At 37.5% G+C, this 13477-nt stretch overlaps 1 protein-coding gene across 1 annotated transcript in view; it reads right to left on the reverse strand.

Moving 5' to 3' along the window:
• ETV1 (ETS variant transcription factor 1) overlaps positions 1–10335 on the reverse strand; it is a gene marked incomplete at its 5' end in the record, with an annotated part of 88123 nt that extends 77788 nt beyond the window's left edge. The window contains 3 exons of the mRNA XM_080818833.1: positions 7928–7975; positions 9378–9465; positions 10291–10335. Coding sequence (XP_080674959.1) covers positions 7928–7975; positions 9378–9465; positions 10291–10335 — 181 coding nt within the window. The remainder of the gene's footprint in view (positions 1–7927; positions 7976–9377; positions 9466–10290) is intronic.
• Between the last annotated feature and the right edge of the window lie 3142 nt (positions 10336–13477).

Consider the following 13477-nt stretch of genomic DNA (forward strand, 5'->3'; position numbering starts at 1 on the left):
AAAAATTCTCTTTAAAAAGAAATTCTACATTTAAAAATGTATATATAAAAGAAATACAACATAGGTAAATTATTCTTTAGTATCAGCTTATTTAATCACATTTTTAAAAGCAGAAATTCAAAAAAATAAAAATAAAATGAAAGTAGAAATACTTGACTGAATAAAACTAATGTCATGTTATGAAGAGCAGAACCAATGATAATCTTGCCAATTATTAAAATATATACAGTCTGACATTAAATTATTTCCTAATATTCTCTGTACACAAACACGTCAGCTTATTAAAGACAAATTCCATCCTCTGTCACCAAAAAAATTAGGAACTTTCTTCCACGTTATAAATGATAAGCACATAATGGAAGAAGAGATTTTTTTTTCTTCTTCATATTCTACTACTGTCTGCTACCATGGATAACAAAAGCCATGGAAACTTCAAGTTACAGTTTTATGACTTCCTATCGGTGTAAAGTGTGTACCGTATTTTAACCTATTTGAACTGTATTTTATTCATCAGTTTAATAGAGGTAATACGGGTTTCCTGTGACAATTAAATTAAATCCTAAATGTTACTTATTTTTTCCAAACCTTCACTTCGCACCCATCTCTTTCAATTCATAAACACAAAACTACTTGTCATTACAATGCAATGTTAAAATCTTCATTTCTCCTGAATTATATGAGAAAGGGATAAAAATAACAGGTAAATGTGTACATTAGTATTCTCTTAACTACAAACATTTTTGACATTACAGCAAGCTCATTTTTCCCACAGATTCATCTAAGTGGAGAAACATCCTTTAAAATAAGTCTTCACAGCAAAAAAATACAAAAATGTTTTCAATATCTATTTAATAAATAACAGCAGGTAGACAGAACTAAATCCTACACATTTTTTCCATCATCCCCACATGTTTTGGTTTTCCTTCTAAATTAACAGCTAAACAGACGTAACTATTGAGATGCAAAATTATCAACCACAGCAATTACTACGCTTTTAAAAAGCCAACATTTACAAGAATCTAATAAAAATGTAATATCCCTTTACAGGAATAGTTAAAAATAGCTGGTGAGTAACAAAAATATATTTGTAACTAAATGTGCTGGTATGAGCGTCCTAAAGGCCAGACATTATTTTTTCCTTACTATCATAAGACAAAATTGAACTCTGCGATATGTTTCACTGCAAGAAAGACATAAAAATCACTGATGGATATGTGGTATGTGTTGGGATAAGCATAGGGGGAGCCAAATTTTAGAAGAAGCTGGAAGTTATACCTCACAAACATAAAGAAAAGAGGTCCATAACAATTTGTAAAAAGAATAAGAATTGCTGTAAGAATTGCTATTTCTGTTCTAACTCCTTAACATACTGAATAAATACTTCACACTTATGCCTGAACATATTACAGCATTTTAACAAAAAACATATGACTCACATTTTCACAGAAGCTAATCTGAAAAAACGGAATAGACCAAATGAAGCAGCATGCTACTTAAATAGGCAAAGGCTTAAGTACACTTCTAATTTCAAGTTAGAGTAAAAGGAAAGCAGTTAACAAAAAACACACGTTGGATCTGGGCAGGGAAAATATGACAAAGTATTGCCACACTCATATCATACGTTTCCTTTTCTCCTCAGCTCACAGGAATTCTGTGAAGTAGCAAACTACAGCCGCCTGAAAATTTGTGGCAAGCCATACCAACTGCAAAGTGGAAAATTAACCATAGAGGCCAACCTTTAAAAAGCACTATTTTCACTGCTATCTATTATAAACTAGGCTTGGAATAATCACCTTTGGGGAATGAAAATGCTTCCCCAGACTATGTAATTAAAGAGGAAGGGGAAGAGTAAGAAAGGACAAGAGGGGAAAGTACAGACCAAAAGACCAATAAAAGGCTTTCAAGAAGATTAAGCATGTGGATTTTATTGGTAAGAGCTGGACCGGCCCTATCAGTTCATTGCACAGGAATAGACAAGTTGCCATCAAGTCTCGGGACTCGGGCTTTGAAAGGGTAGTGTCTGCCCTCTCAGCTCTTTGCTTTACCTAGATTATGATCCAGAGTTGTTGTGTTTTGTTTCATTTCGTTTTTTTTCTCTCTTTTAGCGCGTAGCAAAACATATTATAAGAAACACGCTCACGAAAATACTGACCATGATCTAGATGCCACAGAATCACTAACCCTCATTTTTGGTTTCAGCATACTTTCTTAACTAACATTTCCGGGGGAGGGGGTGATTTTTAAATAGAGTTCCTTTGTTTTATGCTAAAACTTTCATATGAAACACTAATTACTTAAGAGAGGGTGAGAGTTTTAAGTATGTCCAAGGTTGGCTGCAGGCAAGTAAAAAGGTCCCGTTCCTTACAAACTAGGGGACTGTGCAGTTTTCTTTTAAAGCCAGGAAAAAAGTGGGAAAATTACAAATGGAACAAATGTCAAGTATAAAAGGGGTTAATATTTAATTAAAACCAGTTCTATCCACTGTAACAATGACCTGGAGCCAAACAAGGCGGAAGATGTATGAGTCATTCTTTCTGCCTGTGAATGAGACAGCTGATCTCCTCAGCAATTCCTCCAGACAAGCAGGCAGAACTAGAGTTCTGCCTCCATTCACAAAAACACAGTCCAGCATGAGCCATGTGGCCCAACCGCAATCTTTTCATGTCACACCCTTCCAGAGAACTAAAGCAAGTCAACTTGAACTTGCAATAAACACACCAATTTTATTGCTCAATCTGAAATACAGCTCAGATCCCTTAACATATACATTGAAATGACAAGTTTATAAAATTAAATCTACATATAGCTAGACAGACCTATCTACCTATCTCTCTCTATATAGATATGTAACTATAGATATATACATTATAAAGAAACTTTTCACAAAAACATACATTATAAAACCAAAAAGGAAGGAAAAAAGGAAAGGAGGAGGAAAGGAAGGGACTAAGAGTGGAAAGAGGTGGGGAGGAAAAAAATCATTAAAGAAATGTCTTATTTTTTCTTGCCTATTATTCGGATTTTCTTTATCCTGAGATTATAACAGATTATTGCTGAACTTTGTAGCATTTCACTTTGAATCAAAGAATTAGCAACAAGTTTCTCTGAATAAACTTGAATTTTATTTTAAATAAAAGTAAAACAACAGGAAAATCAACCTTTGCTCAGTGGTATTCTGTTTAATCCTGAAATGAAGCTTTAGGCCATGGAACAAAATAATCATGAAGCCACTAAGCATGGTTTTATACCACATCCGCTTTTAAAATTAAAAATGATTGTACCAGTGTATAAGCATTAATTAATACAGTAGTATAAACACATTTAAAGATATGAAAAAGGGGGGGGGTTATTTCCCCATGACAGAAACATCTTTAATCCTTGATGCTCTGAAAGAAAAAAAACAGTAAGTTTTAGTTGTCTTCAGTCTCGGATCAGCTTCCATTCCTAACTCTACACTGACCTATGGTGACTTGGAACCAAGCATAGCTTAAGAGCTGTTGTTTCTATTTCCTAATACTACGGAGGTCTGGCTTTATTATTATTATTATTTTAATTACAAGCTTTTGTATACATGTGAAAGGAAATAAAGTTATGAGATTCAAGAAATGACCATTTCTTGTAACAGAACAGAACCAGAAAAGCAATATTCATTAATACTTATTAGGGCCCTCTGGAAAAAGTATATCTAAGCTATATCACACCCAAGCTCTATTTTTAACAAACTTTTTTTATTTTGCAAGTAGATCCTCGATGAAAAGACATTTATATAATTCCAATAAATGTTTAAAAATATACATTTACTCTACCTGCTATCTTTTAATCAAGTCCAATTAAGAAGTCTTCTTTTCATATTTTAGAGTATTTCCTGGTACAACAGAAAGAGGAGTAGTAGCGCCCCTCCCCCCTACATGCTAAATGATTCTTGCTCAATACTAAGAAAAAGTATGGACTTCTGTAATTTAATGCTTAATTCTCATTTCCTTTTTTATGTAAACCACATAAAATAATGTAGTTTTTAAAATCTTTAGCTCTTACCATATCACATGAAAAAAAAAATTAACGAGCACATATCCAATTTATGTTCCATTTTAACGAGCAACAGTATAATTGTTTGAAAAATAAAAATGAGCACATTATGACTACTGTGTATTGTGGAGGACATGGACAGCGAGAATGAACAGCACACATCATTGAAAGGAACTTCACAAGACTAAATTTAGTATCAGCTACTGAAGTAAATAGAGAGGATACAATGACATCTCTACTGTTAAGCCAACCTATTATTTGAAGGTCACACAAAACAATAGAAAAAAGAGGCTTATCTGCATGAAGTAATAACCTTTGGTGTAGAAAGATTGTTCTTGGAGATAAAACTCTGATTCAAGTATGGGGGCAGCAGGAAACTTGACTTACTATGTAACATCACTGAAAAACATCCTACCCTATGACAGCGAATCACTGTTGTCTCTTTTCCTTAATATCACTGATGAAAGGGAACCTCAAGAACACCTAGATCCACACCAAAAACAATGTTCAAAACTTGCTATGCATTTACATTACATACATATGAAATTCATTATTTCTCTTCAAGCTGTGTTAGCAGGTAAGCTCTCATCAGCAATTTGAGAAGGATGCAATACTTTTAAACTCAGTTTTATATCCTTCTGTTTCTCTCCCTCACACACAAAAGGGTCCATTTTGGCTATGAATTTCTAGGACACCATCTACTAAAGCAGCACTTAAAACAGGTTGTTAAGAATGAGACGTTACCGTGATGCTGATAGGATTGATATATGAACTCATTATTTCATGGGATCAAATAACCGAAATTGCCTTTCCATCAGTAGCAATCTAACTCAAAAGACAAAGAATCAATAAAGAATTGTACATAGTAAAATTATAATATAAAGTAGCTATGGCAAAACTTAAAATAGACACTTTTTTTTTTTTTAAGTGCTACTGTGGTCACTGAAAACATTATCTTTTCAGTTTTCTTCAGGATGAGGTGTGAATGTATTTAATTGTGATAGATCTGTTAAAAACATTTCAATTGCAGTGTTAGTACTTAGAAAGTGATACTAATACAAAGTTATATCCTTTACAAACCTATTTTTTATCTCCGTTTAGAAATTAAAAATATACTTCCATGCATCCCCCCCAAATTAAAGGACTTCAGCAAATTGAAAATACGGGCTCCAACCCTCACCCTCAAATAGTCCTGCCTTATCTACCCCAATTTGTCCTTAGATGTAAAACCCATTTCATAATCCATAATAATTTACGTATGACTAATCCATATGTTGTACTTTGAATCTAATTTATAAAAATACTTACAGGAAAAAACAAACATCTTGGGATATATCATTTCCCAAGTATTCATGGCTTTGAACACTTTTTAAAAACATGATTTTCATATAATACAACCTGACTCTCACATCTAATAAGATTTTTAGACCTCTTTAACTTCCCAGTGGGATTCTAACTCATGAGAGAAACTTGGTTAATTGCCAGTGATCTTTTTTTTAAAAGGGTCAAGACGCCTTAAAATTCCATGGTCACTTTTTTGGCTACCAAGCATTACGAAAAGAAATATATAAACAGTCCCTCATCTGCCAATTTGGCAATGTTTTAATTTCTGGATGTCCAGAAGGACAACTCTAGCTACAAATAACCCAGTGTAATTTTAAGATCTCTTCTTAGTTCAAGATATGAGATAAGTCAGGTTAAAATGCTAAAACAAATAATATAATGATACAGAATTGCTAAAAATAAAAATATGCAATCTATTAACAAATAGTAAAAAAAAAAAAGAACTCTCCATTCTTAGATTTTAAAAGTCCTATTAATAATATTTTGCTTATATCATGATAGGATAAATTAATGTAAACTAATAAGAAAACTGTTTATATTATTGTAAAATGCAGTTTTATCCATAGTTTGTAAACAGTCGCCACCTGGATATTCAATAAAACACCCCGAGGATTAATTCCTTAACTTATTTAAGCTTATGAATTATTTTCTAACTAAAGGTCTATGTTCCTTCAAATACATCAGTCATTTTTTAGATTTATTTTATATGAAGTTAAATCTTCAAATCTGATTTACAGGTATACTAATAATCATGGGTAAGAATATATTACGTGCAGTTTTAAAAGATTAACTTGGATAAGTTATTCAAATCACTTACCGAGAGACAAATAAATAAAACAAGTCAAAGACTGTACTAAAACTGATTACAGAATGGCAAGAGTCTGTCACAGAATCCGCATTTTAAAATCCCAGAAACAGAGTTGCTATGCACAGGCAAAATCTGCCAGCAAGTGCACTGACTTGGAATCAATGAGACTTAAACATCCAAGAACCAACAAACCTTCGAGAACAATTAAAATAGATACTTCAAGTTATTTTAGATAAGCGAACACATTTCCTCATAAATGTAATGTCCTCACAACCTCCAACTTGGCAAAACTACCTGATCAAAGTTAACACAACGACCTCTGTGCAAATTCTTCTTGAAAAAGTTAGGTTTGACTATATGGTTTATGTTGCAATAGTAGGTAATCTATTGCAGTTAAGTTTCATTTACAGAGACAAGCAAAATGACCTTGAAATATAACTAAAACTTTCATTAATACTTACCTTTTATGAACATGCAAATGTAACCACCCTTTCAAAGGGCTACTAGAAGAGCTATTTAACTTAAAAGATCTATCCAGACTGCAAAAGCTTTTTGGAGAACTAGAATATCAGCAAAACAAAGAAACTTATTTTACATGCTAACAGCAACTTGATGAACTGCAAGCAAGACCACCGATAAAACATTGCAGTCTGGCTCCAAGTAGCAACAGCCACACTTGGGTTCCATTTAAAGAGACTCTCTCTTCTTTTAACAACCTTAAAAATCTGGTCCAAAAATTACATGTTTTCCAGATAACATACAGACAGAAATACAAAGTATACTCAAAGCTTAAATAGATGGAATTTTCTCTTTCCCATAAAACACATCATAGGACAAAATGAATATTTCACATTTATGACAAATCCAAAAAGAAAAATTCTCAAAGTATGAACACCAACAAAAGTCCCTCAACATTAGGCATTTCTCAAGTTGTACTAAGCTGTATTGAAACAGTATCTCATTGTTCCTATAAAATAAAGTTTCACCCAATAAAAGATAACAATAGATTACAACACAAAATTTTACTAAAAAGTAATTAAAAATAAGAGTAATGCCTTTACATGTCACCTTGCTATAGTAAATAAATCCTAATAAAAGTGACACAAAAGCAAAAATCAGTTTCAGCAAATATCACATAATAGTAACAAATAGAAAACATTTCCTTAAATCCTTAAATCCCCCAAAGATTTTTTTTTAAGCCATAGATTTCCTAAGTACTGGATACACACCTAACGTTCTGTGTTGTGAACAAGGTGGGAAGAAGACACTTGCACTTAAATCTTGAAGCATCCCGTCCTGATGAACCCAGAGAAACTAATTTCTGCCATCAGAAAAGTCCTCCACCAGAACACCAAATAATGATATGCGCTGCTCTAAAAGAAACAGCAAGCCTGGTTCTGGCTCTAGGAGGTCTCTCGAGGTACAATAATATAAACCTGATCAATTGCAATTAAAATCTGAACAGAGGCTTAGAACTTGAAGTCTTGGTGCATTAGTTCTTGCCAAAAGCAGATGTGATTGTGAGCTGGAAGCAATTTCTCCTGGTAATTTGTGATGACACTGGGTAGTGCAGCCCCAGATTCCCCAAAGACAAACTCATCAGAGACTCTAATGTATGCATGACACATGAGGTGGCTCTTTTAGAGCTCAATTAATTGGGCTGAACATTAAGACAGCAAGTTCAGGACTTCTTTTTTCCCCTTCTAGAGTTGCTTTTCCCCTCCTTTTAAAGCAATTTTTTTGCCTTACCTTCTGCAAGCCATGTTTCCTGTAATTGACTTAGATCTTGAAAGAGTTCTAAAAAACAAGTCAGAGACATAAACAAAAGATTTGAAAAACCTTTCGGCTCCATTAAATGGAAATGTGTGTCATGAAATTGGTATTAAGTATCAATTTAATTTGGGGAGAGGAGTCAATATAAAAAGAAAATAGGATTCATGACTTAAATACCTCAATAATCCTGCCATTTTAATGGCTATTAAGCAATACTTCTTTATGAAATTCTTTTAGTGAAGTAAATAATGAAGGCAATATTTCCCCCCCTCTTAACAAATAACTTAATAAATAAGATTAGGGACATCAAACATACATATACTGGGATTCACAAAAAATAGGTGAAGGTGTGCCTATCGTGTAAACCTTTCTTAAATAGAGTCAACTCTTGCAGAGGAAAGAGTAGAAAAACTGACAATCACTTTCTTTTTATCTTCTGAACCTTATATAAAAGATGGGAACAGTACATGGTATAATTCTTAAAGCACTGTATGCTTTGAGTTTCAATGCCTCCAAACTAAAAGGGACAACTTTTAAATAGAAGATCTTAGAGGAAAATTTCTATATTAATAGATTTATAAAAGTCAAAGTGAGATAATTCCCTGGCACCTGTTTATTATCAAGTCCAAAACTGTGTATCCTGTCATAATGGGAGGGAGAGGGTATCCAGTATGTATGAAAATTTGAGTTAGGTTTCAGAATTCAACATGCCTAATCAAAATGCCAAACTGAACTTTGATAATTAAATCTAAGTAATTAAGTTCATTATGAATGCTCCCGTATAGTTGGAATACTTTATAATAAATTGACCTCCTAACCAACAGTGCATAAAAAAAAAAATCTGTAACCTAATCTCCCAAATAGGTATACTAATTACAAATTAGGCCTTAATTATAATTCAGTGAACACCTGAAGGCCTATAAACAAAATATTATGACCTTACCATGTAGTCATCAAAATCATCCCTGAAAAGTTTGCTGATAGTAAATGGTTTTAGTGTAAGGGAACGGGAAATCAAACAATGATATACAGCATTTAACTTCTAATAAAGTGGAAAGGAGAAATTAAGTAGTATACCTAGCTGCTTACTTTGTCCCACTGTGTTGGATATTTTTAAATTGTTACCTCGGTGTATGGGATTAGTTATGTGCCATATGGACAAGAGTACTTAAACACAAAAGAATGATTAAAAGAAGGATGTCACTGTTAAGTTTTTATTTCCTTCCTTCATTAGTTTGTGACAGGGCCATAAAATATCCTCCAGTGCAAACTGTCACATTATGTTAATTGCTCCAAGTAAAAGTCTCAGTTAAATGCAGTAATTTGAAAGATTATTATTTTTAAGCTAAGACTGAAGTGCTCCTCTCCTTTATGAGGATGGGGAAGATAGGTAAAGAGGGGGATTCATCCCAAAATCAAACCTCACCTTCTGAATCATGAGCCAGATCTCTGTTAATGAATTTTCTTTTCCTGACATTTGTTGGTTTCTCGTTACAATTTCTCCCACGCTGATTCTACAAAGGGAAAGATAAAATCCTTTAAAAAAAAATGTAAACCTCAGATGTCACACACACAAAAAATACATGCATACATAAGTCTGCTGGATCCTTTCCCTAAATAAAAGAATAAAAGTCCATAGTATCAATTCTAATACTCATTTTCAGCGTTCACTTGACAGTGAAAGCTTAGGCTGAGAATTCAACAACCAGGGAGAGTTGCTTCCCAGCGCCAAGCTAACACACTACTACTTATCAGTCATATATTCATGGCATCTCAGCATCAAAACAACATTAAGCAATCACACTTAAAGTCGTTTTTAGCTGGATCAAAGCTAGACTAAAATACCGTGAATTTTATTCTCTCTCATACCACCCCCCAAAACAAAAAATAAAAATAGAGTGGTGAAATTAAAAAAAAGCCTGAGGAAAAAATGAGACGATAAAAAAAGAAACAAAAACACCCCATGTAAACAAAAAGTGTCAGCATTTGTCTCAACTTCATTCTTTTCAATGTGGCAGACAAACCCAGCCAAAAACTTTGAGTGCAGCAGCTGCTGCTGCCCTCCGTCTCCTCTTCCACTCATCTTGGGCACTTTAATCAGAAAAAAAAAGGGGGGGGGTCTTAAAAACAAAACTATGCCTTATCCAAATCACTGAAAGGTAAGCTCATTTTGAAGATTGGGCTTCTAGAAGCAGAGTCGCCCTACAGTGGCAACAAAGCAGATAAAGTATCTGCAATCCCAGCCCCCTTACCCCCTCCCTTCTCATTCTCTCCCTCCTCCCTCCTCCCCCCCCTTGGAGTCAAGTTTATAAACAGCAACTTTCGAACTGATCACTCACATTGGTGACCATGTAAGGCACTTGCTGGTCATAAAATCCATCCATTCTGCTTCTCTTCGCAAATCTCAGCTGAGTGTTTTATATTTTGAGCATTTAGCTGGAGATTTCCTCGGGATCTGGACTTCTATCAACCTAGAGGGGAACAAGATGGCTTTTAGGCTTAAAAAAAAAAAAAAAAAAGTCATGAATGAAGCTCTTGAATTTGCATAGCTAATTACCCTCCGACAGTCCCATTCACAAAAATAACCCTCCCTACACCGCCTCCTTCACCTGGATCCAAAGAGAGCCAAGAGAGTTCACAATTTACATATTTTCGGCAGTAGCAAAAATCCGAACAAGAGGCGATGTATTTATTTACACTCTCGATGTTTCCCTGCGCGGTCGGTGTACCCCGGGCAGCTCTGATTCGCAAACGTGTGCAAAACTAGCAATGGCGATCAACGAGACTTGCTTTGCACCTAACGGGACTAAAGAGACGGAGACACCTCTTTCGTAAGGATAGTTTTTGCAACCCACAACCATGCAATTATCTGGAGAGACATAAAAAGTTGTTGGAAAGACCCACCTGAAGGCCACGCTAGGCGAACGGCTGCAAAAAATTCCCTCCAAATTTAATAAAAACATTAATTATTGCCCAGCACTTCCCCTTTGGAAGCCGAAAGCGCCTCTGACAGAGCTCAATTCGGTGGTTTTTCCTCTACTTCTCCTCCAGGGGCCTCCAATCCAAACTGATGGATCGCTGCCTCCCATTGGCTCCGCGTCTCTTTCACAAGATCAGATTTCGAGCTGTCAATCAGGCGGCTTGCTGCCCCTTCTCGTGGATCTCTCGCGCCCCTCTTCCTAGCGGATGCTCCGTGGGCTGGCGCAGTATCCACAGCCTGCAAACGCCACACAGGAAATCAACTGCCTTCCTAACGCACTGCTTATTGTTAAGGCACTGAAGGGACACTGAAGCCATGTGTATCGAGCCGCTAGTATTCCTTACCGGTGCGTTTCGTCCACTATTGGGCTGATTGCCTAAATCACTCTTGTTCGGTTCGGGTATATACTCTGAAGTGCGACCCACCAAGCCCATGCCTCCCTACTCCCCCGAATCCTTTCTCTCAAGATCTCCAGCCCCCCCCCCCACTTTTAACCTGATAAGGCGCCCACCTCGGTCCTTAGACTTGTTTCCACTAAGCTTTTGGCCCAAATTCTTTGCCCGTTTTTCAACACCCAGCGCCACTTTTTAACAGCCACCCTCAAGTAAAACAAGACCCTATCATTCATGGGACAGTAAAATAAAGAATCTATGAGTAAAAGCACTGGGAACTGAGGAATTACTTGTTAGGAGCGGTTGCGTTGGGAGGGAATTTTAGCAGGACCATAGACCCATCTAGGTGAGGAAAAGTATAAAAAGCAAATGTATCCTACACGTGCACCGGGACAAGATGCATTCAGTCCACTGTGGAGGTGGGGGGCGGGGGGACCAGGGGGGTAATGGGGTGGCTCGGATATCCTAGGGACCCGCACGTTTCCTGAGCTTTTGTTATGTACACACGGAGGTGGAGGGTGTCACTTACTGTACTTGACGCTTTCACTTCCTCTCCAGCTTTTAAACCGCCAGAGCCCGGAGCTGGGGGCGAGTGGTGATGGGGCTCGGGTTTCAAGGACAATGATCGGGATGTTAAAAAGTGTGGGCTGCAACTCTGAAACCACTTGCCCTGACGCGCCTATGAAGCTTGGAGCTGTAAAAAAGTCGCTTTGGAAGCAGCCTCGGCCCGACAGTAGATGGGAGGCCGCGGGGATGGGACCAGGGACTTAGTGGTGTTGAAATTCACTTGTGATCCTGATGGCGATCAGAGCTGGAGACCAAAGGACGTTTCCGGCAGCTGTTCCGCCGGTAGGGAAACGTGCTGCAGTTCTCAATTTCTATTTGAAAGTTTCCTTCCTTAAATGGAACGAGATGGAGACGCATTTAAATGAGAGTGTGAGCCCGCAAGACTCAATTCCAGACCCAAGGAGGGAACTAGGACGGTAAATATCTATGTAAAAAACATATATTTTTAAATAAACAACAACAGAAAAAGTATTACTGGGAAACACCCAATAACTGTGGACAGCAAGGACACCCACGGTGCCTTCCCTGAAACTAGTAAGTACGAGTAGCCCGTGCAAACGCGAGCACCTACAAGCATTTTGGGCGGGAACTGCACTTTTAACCTTGGCCACGGCAGGGTTCCGGGCACAGCCTGGGTCTCCTAGCGGAATAGTGAGGCTCTGGGGTACATCGAGGGTGCAATCAGGCGGGGAGCCATAAGCAAGGGTGTCCCGCCGCCCAGCATTCCCTGGATAAACCAGCCTGGGTAACGTGAGCAACAGTTTCCGAAGACCTTCTCAGCGGCCGGAGCCCGACGGGTATCCAGGGCAACCGGGAGGGGGCGGAGCTTTAGGGTAGGCCCCCGCGAGGTTCTCGCCTCAGCCAATAATGTACCGTATGTTCCCAGCCCATTGTTGTTTATTGCTGACCCCGCAGCGCTCCGCTAGGAGATTGGCCGCTTCGAGGGAAGGGGCGGAGCTTCCCCCGCCCCTGCAACCACCTTTCGGCTCCATTCACAAAATTCCGGCCTTTCCTGGTCACGTGGTTGGGGGCGTGGAGGGGCAGGGGAAATGACACAACAAAGGCCCAAGTTTCCCAAACCAAAAAACTTTTTTCTACCCCTCTATCTCCGCTATAATTCGTCTCTGAACAAATACTATTTGAGGAAAAGGAGGCTTAGGTCTGAGAACAAGAGGAAAAGAACTCAGAAAGGCTCACAGGGCGACAATCTCAGGGTGCACTTACTACGAGAAAAGCTGCGAAAAGGAGAGCGGGGAGAAAGCCTAAGGACAGACTACTAACTTGCTTGCTGCTCCAAGCCATTGCTTTTGGAAGTGCAAACAGTTCGATTGCAGATTTCAGTGTTCTCACTCAGCTTCCTGTAGTTTTCAATTTTACCTTTCATTTATCCCACAGTTTCCTTGTTAACTTTTTGAACTTTCATTTAGGAATACTGCAGGATTTTTCTGGCTGACGGTTTTAGTTTCCACTTCCCAAGTCCTCACTCTTTCACAGGCTCCGCAAAGCACTCCCCCTTCTCCCCACCAACGCTAGACTGGCAAAAAGAAGCAGCGCCCTAATCCTCCGAGTTTACTCTGGGGGGTGGGG

Source organism: Martes martes (assembly GCF_963455335.1).
Source record: "Martes martes genome assembly, chromosome: 11".
NCBI lineage: Eukaryota > Metazoa > Chordata > Mammalia > Carnivora > Mustelidae > Martes > Martes martes.